The 17,296-nt window shown below is 37.3% G+C and overlaps 1 protein-coding gene across 7 annotated transcripts in view; it reads left to right on the top strand.

The window, feature by feature from the left end:
• The window catches only part of pdlim7 (PDZ and LIM domain 7), a 31,940-nt gene that overhangs the window by 13,431 nt on the left and 1,213 nt on the right, over positions 1-17,296 (top strand). For 2 of the 7 annotated variants that reach the window (XM_079480181.1, XM_079480182.1), the window contains exons 4-12: positions 2,090-2,120; positions 5,627-5,643; positions 6,035-6,073; positions 7,244-7,398; positions 9,028-9,064; positions 12,719-12,780; positions 13,250-13,487; positions 13,909-14,089; positions 15,149-15,269. In XM_079480181.1, coding sequence (XP_079336307.1) covers positions 2,090-2,120; positions 5,627-5,643; positions 6,035-6,073; positions 7,244-7,398; positions 9,028-9,064; positions 12,719-12,780; positions 13,250-13,487; positions 13,909-14,089; positions 15,149-15,269 — 881 coding nt within the window. Of the gene's footprint in view, positions 1-2,089; positions 2,121-3,195; positions 3,390-5,626; positions 5,644-6,034; positions 6,074-7,243; positions 7,399-9,027; positions 9,065-12,718; positions 12,781-13,249; positions 13,488-13,908; positions 14,090-15,148; positions 15,270-17,296 lie in introns of all 7 variants that reach the window. The other 5 variants (XM_079480184.1, XM_079480185.1, XM_079480183.1 and 2 more) reach the window with 4 other exon arrangements.

The raw sequence follows: 17,296 nt of genomic DNA, 5'->3' as shown, positions 1-17,296 counted from the left end.
CGTGCTCTGCCCTTCCTGTGTGGCTTTGTGGTTAATCCAGTTTTTGTCCTAAGCGTTATGTATAATGTGAACGTGAAGTCCTCATATTTTTTTTAATCCACCCTCGCTTATAAAGAGAAAAGCAGGTAAATCACATGGGAGAGTGATTAAGTTATGTATGTTTGTGTTCCTCCCTGTACGGTAAATGCTAATGTTTTCTTTACTTAAACAATTAAGGAATCATGACAAAAGATTACTTAATGTACGTGTACTGAACACAAAAGCGGCCGTGAGAGATACGAATAACCTTTTTGTGCATGAATATTTCGATTCATGCTTGATCACAGAGGATGAACTGGCACATTTAGATCCATAATGTTTGAAGTCGTATTTTTAAAGTTGCGTTGTGACAAACATATTTGTCTATAAACTCACCGTTGCTGAGGTAAACCTCTCTCATTCTATTTGTCTCCACGATATTAAGATGCATGTCACAAGTTCTGTGAAAAGATTTTCTGTGAATAGACATTTTCTGAGTGACACAAATCCTTTCCGTGTAATGTTTTACCTTCAATACAATAAATGAACTCTTAGTAATTTAATGTAAGAATTTGACGTGAAAGTTCTCCCGAACATGATGTCATTTATTCTCCCTCACTCAAAACCTGTGTATGACTCTTTTTGTTTTCTGTGGAACACTAAAAGTGGTTTCAACGTGGTTTTGTGACCGTGCATTGGAAGTAAAAACATGTTCTCATCATTACAATTAACACTTGATTTTACTTAATAAATACTTTTTTATTTTTTTTACTTATTACAAAATAAATAGACTGCTTTACATTCTAATGCAGTCAGTTTTCTTGCTTTTTCCATATCAAAGTATATTGTAGGCAAATGGCACAGTAGCCTGGTGCTTTTCTATATATTGTCAGCTTTTGGATGCCGTTTATTTTTTCCCGTGGCATTGTAAAACACTCTGGTTGTGCTATTTTCCTCTGTTATTCCTCTCTGTGGTCTGGACAAAGGCCTCTGTGAAAGAGGATACCATCACTGTCACAGGAAGTGGTGTATAGGCACAGGAAATGCAGACTCGTGTGGGGGGGAGGGACACTGTTGGAATGCCACAATTTTTCCAGTCTAGTTGAACTGTCCAATTTAGGTCAGGGTTTTTTGCCCTGACCTAAAGTAAAACGAAATTTCTGTGTGGTGTTATAATGGTACAGTCACTGTAAAAGTGTGTAAAAAAATGAAGTTAAATTCAGTGAAGCTAAAATATTGCTTTATAGATAAATATAAAGATTCTTAACATCTTAATCATGTTTGTCACATATTCTTATAATGGTGCACTGAAGAATTACTATTGGTGTATCATGTTATTTACACAACCATTTATATCTATGTATTTGTTTTATTCTTTGTGACATTGCTATAGCCTATTTGTGAACTCCTTCTGAAACCTCCTATCTCCAGATTTAGTGAAAATCATAAATTATTGTTTTAGTCACCTTTTATATTTGTCGCTAATATCTAACCAATAAAACGTGCTTGTCAGCAACGACAACACAGCAATTAATAAAAAAGTACAGTGTTTTTTTCCATTTCCTGAAAAACAGCAAAATTGTACATAAGAGGTTTTGGAAGGACATCAACAAATTTGGTATATATTGGACTAAGGTGCTGTTTTTAAAATATATCATTGTAGTTTTATATTAAAAGATTCAGGGAAAAGAACAAGAGAGCACGTATTGGATGTTGCTTTTTGCTGAATTGATGTCAGCCGTGTTTATTTTGACTCCAGTAGAAAAGAAATATATCATTGTGAGTCACTGCTGATATGTTTCTAATGCACATGTTTGATTTATGTGTGAATCGAAGCATTTGGACCACAGGCATGCATTAACTCTCACTGTACAGCTGCAACATTCCATTCAGACTGATAAAATGGCTTTTGTAGCCAAAGAGAGCAGATCTAATTCCCATGAGTTTTTTCGTATTTGGCACACATTTGTCTGTCCAACTATTACACTCCCCTTAAAAGTCTCATTACAGATTTTGCATCAATATTTATAATTGAATGAGTTTTGGTGATTTGTCTTTTTTCTCTCTCCAGAGCTTTTGATCATGCTGGAGGAGAGCAAAAGGTAAGAGAATGTTTCTCTTGTATCTGACAGAGCTTTCACAAAATCGCTCCAGAAACTCCACAAACATGTTCTTGAATTGTGTTTTATAAGGCTGACGTTTTCATCTCCTTTTTTATGTTTTATGTAATTTAAAAATCGTGATTTTTTTTTCACTTTCTGGTTGTTGTGAAAGCTCTGGTGCTTTATCTCTTTTCCTGTTTGAGATAAACGTGACGTCTTGCTCTTGGTCTTGCTTAAACATGCCTTTGGTGGTTTTTATATAACAGAATGCACAACCCCAGATATCATATATTTTTGTACCATTTCATGTAAGAGATCATGTACATCCAGATGGCTTTTATCACAAAATTAAACCTAGATCAGAATCAAGAATTCTAGATAGCCATGTGGTATAGTATATACAAGCTTAATACTCATGATAGCAAATAACATATACACATAATTTAAATAAACATTTTCAATTTACACTAAAGTGCAATTCCTATCTGCAAATAAAATTTTGAATATAAAATAGCCATTGTCAACCAATTCCAACAATATTAAAATGGCTAAAACATTGGTTTCTAGATATATCGATCAATCCTATTCCCACCAATTCTGAAGAACTCTTTTCATAATGCACACTAAAACTAGAATGGGAGAAATTGCGCTCTCATGTGGCTGCAACAGACCATAACATGGGTATCGGCCACAGCTCCACGGTTATAATTCTAGTCATATCAGTTTCTAGTTATGCTTTCAACCCAATCGTGCTGAGTGCAGCAGGAACCGAGGGAGATTGTTTGAGACGGACCTTGGCCTCATCTCAAGATAAATATTTGCGCCAAGGGTGTGTTCACGCTTCTTAAACAGTTCCTTCTGCACTTTCACTGAGCTTGTAATTTGCAGCGCGTACACTTTAAGACAACCCCCCCTTTTTCCCAAGTTAATCCTCTCATTTACACAGGATTAAACATTAAAGCAATTCTAGGATTGTGCATTCACCTGTGTTGCCACTAAGCGAATGAAAATGTGTGCACGGTTTGACATGCATGGTGTTGATTCTGCACTGTGTGTCTTCTTTCTCCACGCTCAGAAAACGCTCACGCCCGTATCCAGTCACCCAAAGTACTCGTTCGCACCTAGCACGGCCATAAACAAGATGGCACGGCCGTTCTCTGCAGCTTCTGGCAACGGCAGCATGGGGCCCATCATCAAGCCAGTGTCGTATGCCCCCAAGCTTAACTCAGGCTCGCAGGTGCCGAGCAGCGCACCGCAGCCTCACAATGGGTAGGTGACCGGCCAGCCACGTCTCTTGATAGACTGTGGCTCATAATCTCTCTTTATTGCCAGCTTTGATCGCCGTGGGACATGCGTGATGAGCTTAGTCCACAAAAATGAGCCCTGTTTCTCGAGGGCATCAAGTTTTACATGATACATCAATAGCGACGAGCACGCCTGGGTCTCCCAGAATTCCCAGGGTGAACGCATAAACCAAAAGGCATAGATGTGGTGGAGAGGACATTTTTCTACATTTGTGTTGAGTTTCTGTGTAGTGTTCTGGCATAGGCAGATTTGGGGTCAGCTAGTTTTTTGGGATTTATTCTGTGTGCTTGTAATAAACAGTATGGCATTAAAGCGCTGTGTCTGTTTTTCACGTCAGAAGAAGGCGGTCACAATGCCAGGGGGTTGACCAGAATTCCTCAGAGAGGAACTGTTTCGAGAACATCTCAAACGCACGGCCTGTTTTCCTTTACATGTCTTTATCGTCACTATGCAGGAACTGTCTGCGTCTCTTTAGCGCCAGAGATCACGGAAGGTCTTGCATTTTAACAAGCTTTTTTATTTAAGCTGATCAAAACAACAGATGTTAGCAGTCAGTTCTGGTAAAGTCGAGGGCAATAAAATCATTGTTTTATATTTTTAAACTTAAGCGCAGTAACTGATTGGTTAAGGTTAAAGGTTTTCATATAGCCGTTTGACAGGGGTCAAATCTGTCTTTAGTCAAAGGCTTGATGTTGTCCGTTGCTGTTTATAGAGTCGAGACCCTCCCATAAAATGCGCTGAGCCCTCAAAGTGCCATTACGGGCCCCGGTGCTGAATTACTTAACAGCCTAACTTGGAACGGCTCCTGTATGCATCCACCTTAGCACGACTTTCCTCACAAACACATAACCATGTCTAATGTTTTATTCAAAGACATGCCCTCGTTGTTTTGTTAAATAAAAAATAAACTCTAACTGTTTCATGAACTTTAGTTGAATTGTGTGAATGCGAAACGGGAGAGGAGGCTCTGGAGTTTTGGAGTGTTGTGGAAGGAAGGAGATTGAGTTTGAATTCTGCTCGTGGAGTGTTTGGTGTGCGTTTTCATCTCAGAGCTGAGGTCTTCATGTTCTCTGAAGATCAGAGTCACGTCAGCACTCTGAGCATGTTTACAGCACCGCATGCCTGCATGCTTGTGTTTACTGCTCTTCACTCTAAGGGGCACTATTGCGTGTTTGAAAAATGATACCATTTTATAGGAGGACAAATGTATGGGTTTTTTATTAAAAACCAAAGTATGGAAGTAGAATAGAAGCAAAACAAAAAGTTTCAGTAGACTACTGAAGTAACAATGAGCGATATTGTTTTTCAACATTTATTAAGCTTGTTAAATACCAAATTAATTGTTCTTGTTCATTGCGTCTTAACAATATATGTCCTTGTAAATGTAGAAATTAACATGAAATAAGATTAATAAATGCCATATAAGTGTTCTTTATTGTTAGATAATGCATTGCAATAAGGTTGTATTTGTTAATATTTGTTAAACTGTTACCAAAAATTCTATAAAATGATTAATAGAGCCGCGTAAAATATTGAGAGCGTTTCAAAATTATTTAAGTTTTTCTGATCAAACTATTTATAGATATGTGTTTAGGTATTCATCATTTTTCTTTAATTCTGTGAAATACTAACAATATTTAAATAAAAAAATGGTTTCTATTTGCATTTTGCAGAATATTTGCAGAAAAAGAAAACTAGAGAAACCGGTCAAAATAACATAAAAGATGTTTGTGTTTCTTCAGACCTCAAATGCTGCAAATAAAGTTCATATTCACTTTTAAGCGATAAAACAGTAATATTTGTACATGCATTTTGGAAATTAATAAAAATGTAATGTGTTAACATAAATAATCTCATGACTTGAACAGTCCTGGAAATGTATAGTGGTCAGTAGTGTGGGGGGCATTAATGTTCTGTGCTATAAAAGAATAATGCAGGTTTCATGTTTGGCTGAAGGCCTGGTTCAGGGATACAATTATAATACAATTTGGAGAAGATTTAGCAATGGATCATTTTACTTATTTAATATAAGTAGAGCACTCTGCTCTCTTGTTACTTATAGCATGTGTTTGATTTTTCTTAAAGAAACCAATTGGTTTCTTCTCCGTTAATCTTGGTTTTCTTAATGCTGTTTATTCTGTTACTGCATTATTATTATTTCTAAACTCTTTTCTACCTTAATCTCTTTTTTCATTCCACAGATGGAAGCTCTTGACAAGTTAGTAAATATCTTTCTTTATTTCATTCATGCTCTGAGAAATGTGTGCAATTTACTATCAAATCTCAGCCCAGTGGCTTTGCCTCTCACTGTTTTCTGCTCTGTTTTCTGTCTTCCAAAATGTTATTTATCTTCCTTTTGCCAAGCCTGCATTGTTACAATATTAGCTTTTGGAAACGGCAAGTTTCGCTTCGTAATTATTCAAAAATTGATGTGGCAATGTACATCTTTAGTCCAACATTGATGTTGTGGAGATGTCCAGTCACTCCGTGTAAAGTCAGGTCCCCTTAATGGACGCTGATCTGTTTCTGGTTGTTCTGATCTCACTCTTTCTTTCTATTGTTTTGTGCTTTACTTCCATCTTTCTTTCGCTTTCTCTGTCGTTCATTAGAGGCGAAGCTTTCTATGAGGAGCTGTACCCTGAGGGAAAGTAAGTGCTGGCTCCTCTCCTGTCTCTAATGCACGAGCTGAAAGAACACAGACCCGCCACTGACCTCACTAATAAACACTTAGTTTTGTTGTTTTGCTTTTGAGGACATCGGGCCATGTTTATTTCAGCGTTTAGTAGCGTGTAGTTGAACTGGATTGAATAGCGGCACTTTCGCTGGGTTGTTTGAAGCTATTAGTAAATGTAGCATCTGTGGCTTTATTTGAGAACGATGCCGTGTTGTGAATGACTCTGAAGTGAAAATTGCATTTCGTTGATATTTAGATTTGTGTGTGTCCTTGTGGATATGTGTGTAGGTCATTAATCTGATGTGCTTTGCTTAGCCTCTCAAAAATGTACCATGGTAACTATGGCGAACATAACTTATTTTTTTGTTAATTATATGTATCGGGTAAAAAAGTCCAAGAAACCCTTCATATACTCAATGGCAGGCAAAAACGTCTTGATGGTTGACATGTCATTTTATTATTACAGATTTCGCTTTACGATTTTGCAAATCATCAGGTAAAACAATGTACCGTGTTGTCTTCAAGACATACGAGGATTGGGTGTTATGAACGTTGCCATAGTAACGGTATGAGACTCCACCGTGCTCATGTCCTTATAGTTGTCATCTTGTAATTACAGTAATTTCAACGTGAACACAAGACAATATCGGGTGTGTACAGCATCTCGCCCACACTTTTTATTCGACAAACATGAATGATACTTTCCATTGTGCGACTTGTTGACAAGAAACTATTGCATTTCTAAACCGTCGGAATTTAGGTTTTCAACATGCACACCTTAAAAAGTGTAAATTACAAGCTTGTAGAGCAACATTACAGGAAGGATGCGGGCCAAGTGCGTGAATATCATAGAGACACTTTGGCAACCCCTGGAAGGATGTTTTGGATGTCAAAACTCCAGTCGCTTTTTCTGGCGTAATATACAAATGGTAATGAATGTAGTTCTGTACTTCCTCCATGGTATATTTTTGAAACGAATATTCATCCACTCCAGAAGAAATGTGATCTGCACGTACAGCACGTTCTTTCTGTGGCGAGTCCTCTCTTTGTGCGTGCACGCATGACTTGAAGTCACTCGTCACGTTTTCGTGGTGTGATGCGTTGCACTAGAATTCAGGAGGTCAATAAAAGCTCGTATCCACAGGCACGGTTTGCGGGTGGAAAACATGGCCTGCTTCATCCCCAACGATCGCAGTAAGAAGAGACTGATCGAGGATACGGAGGATTGGCAGCCACGGACCGGCACCACCCAGTCTCGCTCTTTCCGAATCCTGGCTCAGCTCACGGGAACTGATTTCAGTAAGACCAGACCACAGCCTGTCAAGCGCTGCGTTTGCACTCAGAGAACTTTTGCCTCTCATTTGGGGTTTTCGGCATTTTAGGTCATTCATGTCAACGGGTTTACTTGGAAAGAAGCAGATCATTTTTCAGTCAGGACTGTATAATGTGGAAAAAGTATTTTCTTTATAGAGATGGGCGGTATGACAGAAATCTTATGTTACGGCATAAGTAATTGTATATCACGCAAACTTTATGTATCAACATGGTAATTTGTACTTTTATAAAAATGATTCATAATATTCTCATTTCAGTCAAACTGGCTTTACAACTTTTTAACATTTGACAAGTGGTAAGTTGCTGTAACTCAGCAAAATAAGTTAAACAATTTATATTTATCGCTGCTGTCCTCCATATTTCATGTTTTTGTTTTTGCCATATACCATTTTTATTAGTTACCTTTTTATTTGTCACTGGGCTTTGCCAATATATCTAACCAATACAAGTTTTACAAAGTGCCTGTCGACTTAATCATTTAAAAAGTAGGTTTTTTTTCCATTCCCTGAAAAAAGTGAATTTGGACATCCAAGGTCTTAAAAGGACAGCGATGATAGACACATAGCTTATTCAACTATAAACATTTTTTTTATTTAGTAACACTTAATGTTAAATACATTAGTTAACATGAACTAACAATGTGCAATATTATAGGTTTTTCTTAAATATTTGTTAATTTAATCTGCTGTGCATTAACTAATGCTAACCTTTCATTTAAAAAATGTATTAGTATATGTAAACTTTGACATATCTTAGTAAATGTTAGTTCATGTTAGCTAATGCATGATCTAATGCAACGTTAACACATGCAACGTTAATATAAAATGTTACCGTTCGTTTTGATGGTCATCGAGTACTTGAGAATTCTATTTTTTGCAAGTTTATTAATAAGGTTATCATACGCCTGGCATCAATGTAGAAGCAGATGCTTCACATATACTGTAAATGTAAAGTCAATCTTTTCTAATTGATATAAAGTCTTAAAATAGCCGTCCCAAACACCTGTGACCGCACATTAATCGAGTCCCACCACTACAAATCACTGAAGTTTTGATGTACACCCATGTGCAACACGGTCTGCACAGTACATTATAATATACAGCTTTGTGTTTTTAATATATTTCCCCTGATATATCACGGTATTATTGGCTTAGAAATATCCCTACAGTCTATACCATCATACCGCCCAGCTCTGCTTCTAAGTTTAAAAAAAACCTTTCCCAAATCCCATCTTTACTTAGTGAAGGACTAATCTTCGTGTAGCAGGTCAAAAAAGCACATCCTAAAGGACCACAGTGCTGATCTGATACTGAGAGTAAGATCATAAGGGAGAAGGAAATGTCGCACATCCATAGCTTAAAGGGTTATGGCTGAGCCTTTCTTTATGCCATCTAGTGCGTGGAATAGTGCAGTTTGCAGTCGATCGCTGTTGCTGTAGATGTCCATCTCACGGGATTGATTCTCGTATAACATAGGATGATGACATTCCAGCAAGAGGCAATACAGAAGTGTTCAGTAGCGCTTTGCAGTGAATGTTTGTTCTTCTGTTTGTTTAACGGTTGGTCTGATTTGTACCTTTCCTGCTTCCCTCAGTGCAGGACCCAGATGATGAGAACATGAAAAGGTCCAGGTAAAGATCTGTGTGTACGCTAATGGGTGCAGTTTGAGGCATTGTAACGTGGGCTCTGACCTTATCGCAGTGCTCATTAAGAGCCCACGGTGACCAGGTCTCTGCGGAGGAATGCTGAAAATATGCTTTGATCCACATTATATAGCGTTTTTTGATCCATACGGTTGCAGTGGAAATTCATGCGGTGTGCAGTGTGTGGATTATACTGTATATAGACCAATAGAATCTGCTTGCAAAGAGTTTCATAGACGGCTTTACAAATGAAGGGGGGAAATCTCTTTTATTATTTACTCACCCGCATGCCAGTCTAAACCTGTATGACTTTCTTTCTTCTGCAGAAAACAAAAGATATTTTGAAGAGTTTTGGCTACCAAACAATCGATTGTATTATATGGACCAACGAGACATCTCTCAAAATATCTTCTTTGTATTTCACCGGAGAAAGAATCATATGCAGATTTTCAATGACATGACTGTGAATAAATTATTATGTTTCATAAGTGCATATTTATGATGTTGTATACCTATGCATTGCATATAGTGCTCAACTTTTGCACCTCTGACTGTAGCATTAGGTCAGCAAATATCAATACTTTGTTCAAAATCTAAACTCTGAACAATTTATCATAGTCAGGAAATTCAGTTCATGTCAATCTTTCCGTAAAATATTTGCCCAAATATATTCACTTATAATCCAAAATAAAAAACCTACAGTAGATACTTTTTCATATTTCCATACAGGGGAAATATCTGAAAAACAAAATAAAAAGAGAAAATGTACTGCTGAGATCCTGGTTTATAGTTGCACATCATACCCTATTTTTTGATGTACTTTTTTAGTAAAAAGTTTTACTCAACTGCGCCACTCTTTCACTCATAGACATGCAAAATAAACCGATTACATATTTAATCCCCATCTGTACATTTCTGTTTGTCATGGCATAATTTTGTTAGATGTTTAGCACTAGATGCCAGATTCCGTGCCATTCTGTTTTATACAATCTAGGCAAAAAACTGAATTCTATGTTTTTTCCGCAGCATCATAAGGCCCAACATAATGTCTTTTACATTTAATGATTACATTTAAGTCCATTCTGCAGACATTCTGCGGGATTTACTCTCAAAATCAGATCATCAAATGCGAACAGAAGATTCAGTTTGAACCTTTTTAGATTGTGACATTTTTCACGATAATTGCTGGAACAATTATTTCTGTGTGCGATCACGGCAATGTGTTTTTGCAACAGGTTGAAAACTTCTCTTACAAGTATAAGTTAGTAAACATCTGAAAAGGTTCCTCAAGCCATGACAATTGAATATCTAAAAGTTATTAAAAAATAAAAAGAATTGTTTCAAACTAATTTAAGTGAAAAATAATTCTACACCCTGTAAATAACCATAAAAAATCTGAACCTTTTTTTAACCAATACTTCATTGGCTGGCGTGTTTTGGTCCAGATAAAAATGTATAATATTTTATCTTTGTTTTATTTTAAAATAATCTGTGCTTTTATTACTCTTCAGTCACTCTCGTGTAATGTCATTTATTCTCAAATCCAGACGCATTGTCATTCAGCGCCTTCATTCAGCACACCGGCAGTATTGTAAATTTGAACCTGTTGATGGAAAAGCTGCTATTCTTGAAATCCAAACAATTCTTAAATTACTGCACATTATTCCCAATATTTTGTAGCATGCACTTCACCAATTTTATTATGGTGATTGTATACCGGCACATGTCTATTCGTACTTCAATCTGTTTTGTGTTCTATTGATTCCTTTGCACTCTGATGTTTTGTTTTTCCTGTACAGTATGTGCTGGCACAACTTTCTCTTCTGCTTCCTAATTTCCCTTTTTTCTCCCCCTTGTTTTCTGTCCCGGGGTGTGCACGGAACGGCAGGGAAAAGTTCCTCACTGAGATTCAGAGTCCCCGCTATGCCAGGCTGAGAGACTGGCACCACGAGAGATCCGCTCGCTCCCTCAACATCAAGTCCTGAACGTTCTGCCTACCGGGCAACAGGTGGCAGAGATACGGCCACGCTAGATACAAGCGCATCGCTGAAACACCGCATGCCCGATATGGGGGAACATCGACCCCAGGGCAAAAAAATGGGGAGTGGGGGGGGGAATTGTAAAGCTAACAAAAAACCTTTAAAAAATCGAAGTAAAAATAACAAAAACACACGTGAGAAGCGCAAGCATAGTCGGAAATCCACTCAATCTGAGCCTCACAGTCAAGTTTCCGTCAGGAATCTCTGAGTGCTGTTGGTTTGTCATAGTCTCAAGTGGTACAGTTTTTACAAGCTGGAAATCATGTTATTTTGTTATTATTATTGTTTTTGTGGTTGAGGAGTTATCATCATGGTTGCTGTTTTCTTTCTTTCTGAGAGTGCCTTGTCATTTCTTTCCTTTCCTTTATATTTCTCTCAGATTTTTTCTCCCTGTAATTTAACATAATTCACCATTTTGATGTTATCTGATCCCTCTTTCTCTGGTTCTGTCTCCAGTGGGATGAAAAGACAATCTGTTGACTTGTGTCTCTGAGTACATAAAACACTGTGAAACTCATTTCTGTCTTCTTTTTTTCAACCTCTCTTCTTTACTTCAACATTTTGAGTGTGGTGGCAGAGCATTTTATATGTTGTTGTTGTTGTTGTTGTTTAATAGTTTAAGGAAGTTAATAATACTGGATAACTAAGACAGATATTTAATGCTACAATATTACAAAATGATCATGGCCTTAATATTTTGTGGCTTTACACGTGAATTAGATTGGAAGATATAAATCGTATTACATGATGAATCAGTCTTGGATTTTTAGCCTTTTGTTTTCAACAGCTTGTCCATCACGTCAGTAATTGAATAATCGAGGGCACATTTGCAGTCAGTGTTGTATCCGTATTTTTGTTGAGTAAAATGCTTTATAGAATGAGAATGTCCTCTCCTCAATGCATCTAACCTTCATCTCTATGGGGTCTTCAAGAACAAAGAGTAAAGAGTAAAACTGAATGTAAAGCACATTCAAGTTTCAGTTTTATTTCTATAAAACTTTTTTTAAATGAGAAGTGTGTATTAAAGAGATCAGGAGACTCTTAGTTTGATTTCAGTCAGTCATGATTGAAATCTTTGACATGGTCTTATTCAGTCGATAATAAAGATATCAATGTTATATTTCACACAATGTTCTTTACATTATGTAGGCTGATTTTATGTAGAAAAAAAAGGACTGGGTTTTCAGGCAGGGTCAGAAATTGTCATTATTGTAAAGCAGCTATACAGTAAACACATGGAACGAACAATAGAGACATAGATATTATTGAAATAAGTAAAAAATAATAAAAATAAATATTTATTGTTGTATTACAGAATACATGCAAATCGTCCATAAGATGTCCTTACAGTAGTAAAATATGTAAATCATTGTCTAAGCGATGTTGTACTTGAATCATTTAGTTGGACTCATTGTCCTTGTTGTAATCATCATCCTCTCAATTCGTCTTCAGTTGGATTTAGTCTAACAGGCAGTTTTAATCTCTCTGTTTTGTTTATTAGTGTCATTTCCACTGTTCAAGTAATTTAAGAGCGTTTTCATTGGATTAAAATATTGCAGCTCATGTAACATTTATTCTGAAGTAGATGTTTTTCTTTCTGCAGTCACGGAGTAACCTCCTGTCCTGCCAAGACCAAACCAGCAGACAAACCTGATGGAGTTCAAGGTAAGCAGAATAGATCGACTCTCACGGTAAACACTAAATCACAGCGCTGAGTTTCTCCCACGGGAAGAGCTTCACTGCAATAAAACACACACGCATTCACCAAACGTCCCAGCTGGTTCGGGCAGGCCTGCTGTTGATGGGATAAGACGAGGCTTAAAGGAGACAGAAGACATAAGTGCCACTGATGTGTTTATAGGCAACCATGATAATGCAAGTCAATTATCACTCTCCTGAGATGTGATGTATATAAACCAAAATGAACCGTGAGCCACTCCTGGGTTTAGCAGTGTGTATATTTGACTTATAGATGTGAATAACTGTGCATTTTAGATCACAAAAGCACTTGTTTTAACAGCCCATAAATGTACTTACTAATAGATCTCTATTGGAAATTCCTGAATACATATAAATGTTTCATTGTCCTTATCTTTATTTGCACACATGACTCTTTGCAACCCTATTAATGTAGCGCCAGCCAAAGCACAAACAAGTTCCGGTCCGGCCTGCCGGCCCCCGTGGGTGACAGACCCCGGATTCGCCGACCGCTACCACCCGGATAAGACCAGCACGGTCATGACTCAGCACAAGCAGCCCGTCCAACCCACACCCATGCAGAACCGTAGCTCCATCCTGCAGGCGGCCCAGCAGAACACCGGCGACACCAGTGGGCGCACGCCGCTCTGCGCCGCATGCAACAAGATCATCAGGTAATCCTGCTGCACCCTACAGACCTTCTGCGGAAATAACTTTACAGCTCAACTTTAAAAATCCGAGCTTGAAATCCCAAAGCAAATAGCTGCAGGCAACCCAAAATACCTCCAAATCAATGGCGACCGTGGCGCTAAATGTCATTACTTACAAGACTAAAAGAGAACACGGAGAGGGGGAAAAGGTTGTGTCAAACTTCACAACAGCAATATTTCTTAAAATACACCGGACTCAGAAATAAGACCGTGTCCTCCGGCTTTCCGCCGTGGAGAATCAATATGGAATGGAGTGCGTTTCTTCGTCTGACCTACTATTTCCATTAGAATGACTTTTGCACACTTATAAGTGCTAAACCCAGCTGACCCTTTCACTTAAATGCAAAAGGCTTTTGTTGTAAGATTGTGTTTGTGTGTGATGTAGGGGACGCTATGTGGTGGCACTCGGTCGTTCCTGGCACCCAGAGGAGTTTACTTGCTGTCAGTGTAAAATGGTCTTGGACGAGGGGGGCTTCTTTGAGGAGAAAGGCTCCATTTATTGTACCAAGTGCTACGACAACCGTTATTCACCCAACTGTGCCAAATGCAAGAAGAAGATAACCGGGGTAACAGCCTTTCCTACTGTTCACAAAACAAACATCACAATGCAATTCTGTCGAATGGCTTTTCACAACAGAGTCATACAGAGCGGCGTAATGTTTTGAAGTTGTCATTGAGGATTCTGAAGAAAATTGTTTGTGAAGTTGTCTTTGAGGATTCTGAAGAAAATATTTTGTAATATTTTTTTTAAAACGTACATACACCTTTTTCATTTATTTAAATTCTTATTACTTGTCCAATGTTTGTTGGTCTAGCTCAAACATTTTTGTGAAAGAATATATATTTATCTTAGTAACACAGACCGGATACATGCATAAAAACATATTTTAAACATTAAAAAATTTAGTTATTACTATTTATATTTATGGTTAATGTACTAAAAGAAAAGTCTAAACATTTTTAGTAGGGCTGTCAAACAATCGCGATTAATCGCATCCAGAATAAAAGTTTGTTTTACATAATGTATGTCTGTATACTTTGCATATTAATTTTGTATTTATAAAAACAAACATATACATGCAAATATTTCAGAAAAATATAAAAAATAAACATTTATATACAATTTAACTGATTGGTAAATATAGATAAATACATACATATTTATATTTAATTTGAATATTATTTTGTTTATTTATATGTATTTATAAACACAAAATTAATTTGCACTGTACCCAGACACATATTATGTAAACTAATAGCATTAATCGTTTGACAGCCCTAATATTAAGTAAACATAAAACGGGTCCGACACACCTAAACACCACACAGGAGTTAAATGTACTTAAATCAGACAAAACATTAGATATACTGCACTGTAATAAATATACTATACAGTATACACTGTAGTATTTATCATAAGTGACGGCAATATATCTTCCTGGCAATATGCATCAAATACCAATGCAAAAAACCCACTTTGTGTATTTTGAGAAACCAGATTGGTAAATATAAAGGATGAGCAAAGCCAGTTGGGTAAAATGTATGTGTGTGACAGGCAGATTTTCAAAGTGTGAATTCGTAGATGGCGTGCACAGCTCCTTAACACCGTTCCCTCGTCCCTGCAGGAGATCATGCATGCCCTGAAGATGACCTACCACGTCCAGTGCTTCCTGTGCGCTGCCTGCAAAATGCCTATCAGGAACCAGGCCTTCTACATGGAGGAGGGGGAGCCCTACTGCGAGAAAGGTGAACGGCTGCGGCCCCTCTCGCACGCCCCGCCGCACATCTTATCGACAGCCCCTGCCGAGAGCAGAGCGCCGGCTCCTGCGGCGTTTAATCATTCAAATGCTGCCACTTCACTTCAGACATCAAACCTGCTCGAGACCGGCCCTGCACTTTGATTAGCAACTTTTAGCAGCACTTTTACGCTTGAAAATCTCCTTGAAATGAACCCTTAAGTGAAGAATCATTTGATTGCCGGCTGATGAAACTCTTAATTGTGTTAGTGAGGGTTTTATGCAAGTCTTCTTTTTTTTACTTTGAACTTTTGTTTCGCCACATTTAAACCCACAAGTCAAAGGGTTAGTGCGTCTACTAACTACTAAGTCACAGCTGTTACAATACTAAATATTTTGCTATTTAAAATGGAGAACGTGAATCCAGTTCTCAGTGATCACGGCATAGATTTGACAACAATATGTTTACTTCTAAGTTCACTTTATTAAGTATACTTAAGTTTAATGCTGCGTCCCAATTCGCATACTATCCGTCCTAAATGGTATTCAAAAATAGAATTAGTATGTCCCTGATCGTAGTATGTTGAAAAGTGTATTCCAAAGATTCCCGGATGGTCTACTTCTTCCGGTAGAAATTCGAAGTACAGATGATGGCTAATATTACCCACAGCTCACCGTGAGTATAGGCGGAGTTTAGTGACGCTCCACTGCATTAATAAAATAAGATAACCAATGTGTCACGAATTAATAAATATTACTATAGAGCTAACATTACATTTAATGATTTATTCATTCATTGTTTCATATGTAAAGAAGAGTTGTATTTTGATATGTGTGACAATAAATGGTCACAATGTTGTCTAGGCAACAACGGGCACTACCGTTTCCTGTTAGTATGTCCTAGTGGGTGTAGATTGTTATGGAAAAGTATATACATTGCATGTAGCAAAACAAAAGCAGTGTATACTTTTAGTGCATCTTAAGTATACTTTATGTAGTAAGGATACTAATCAGTGTACAGGTAGTATACTTGTAGGTGTACTAGTATACTCCAAGTTATATAGTACAAAAGTTTAAAAGTAGTTTAATCAATAAAACAGTTTTTTGTTTGTACTGCAACTAAGCTATAAGTGAACTTATAGATAGAAAATATGAATAGTTTACTAGTTCAAAACTAGTAGAAGTAGCTGCACAATTTGTTTAGTTTATGACTAAACACTTTGAAGTATACTTGGTCGTTTTCTTTAAGTGAACTTAGCATCATATTTAAAGTTGACCATTTTTGCACTTTGAGTATACTAATGTGTTTCTATTTAGGTAATACACTAAACTGACGTTTTATGCTTGAAGTAAACCAGTATGTACAGCAAAATGAGTACTTCCATCTGCTTGTAATACTGAATGAATCTTTCAATCAAGATTTAAGAGAAAAGTACTATACCAATAAAAGAAGTATACTAATAACAGATGTATACTTTAAATTTTTTTATTCAAGTGTGCTCTAAGGGAGGCTCCAGCCACTAGGCCATGTCAACCCCACTTTCAGTGATTTTATTTCAATAGCAAAATGTGACATCCTGTCAAGCCAAGCTTGTTTATTCAGTTTGTTCCCTGAACGGTGAAAAGTTGCTAAATTCAGCCACCTTCCATCTTTAATTTATATTTATATGGTGTAGTTAATCACACCGTCACATTTGTTGGCCTCCTAATCTTGCGTAAACAGACATTAAACTGTCGAAAGTATGCGCACGTCTTTATTATGCAAATAAGCTTTTACGCTGCTTATTTCCAGCTTAGAAGAGTTTTGCTCCCGTGTCAGCAGCAAGTGGGCAGCTGTTTTTCTTACAACCAAAAGCTGCTGTTGATAAAATAGCTGCCGTCTCAGCAGCCTAACAAGATTGTGCCACCAACCCTTCAGTGTGGGACCTATAACCTGCTAGTTTTATGGTTTCCTTAATAGAAAAACAGGGTCCATCCATGTCTCTATCTGGACCAACTGTACTGTTAACACATACAGCAAACACGTGCATACAAAGT

This window comes from Barbatula barbatula (genome assembly GCF_947034865.1).
Source record: "Barbatula barbatula genome assembly, chromosome: 18".
NCBI classification, from domain to species: Eukaryota; Metazoa; Chordata; class Actinopteri; order Cypriniformes; family Nemacheilidae; genus Barbatula; species Barbatula barbatula.
Note: the sequence above shows the minus strand (reverse complement) of the source record. Positions and strands in the feature narration are given on the sequence as shown.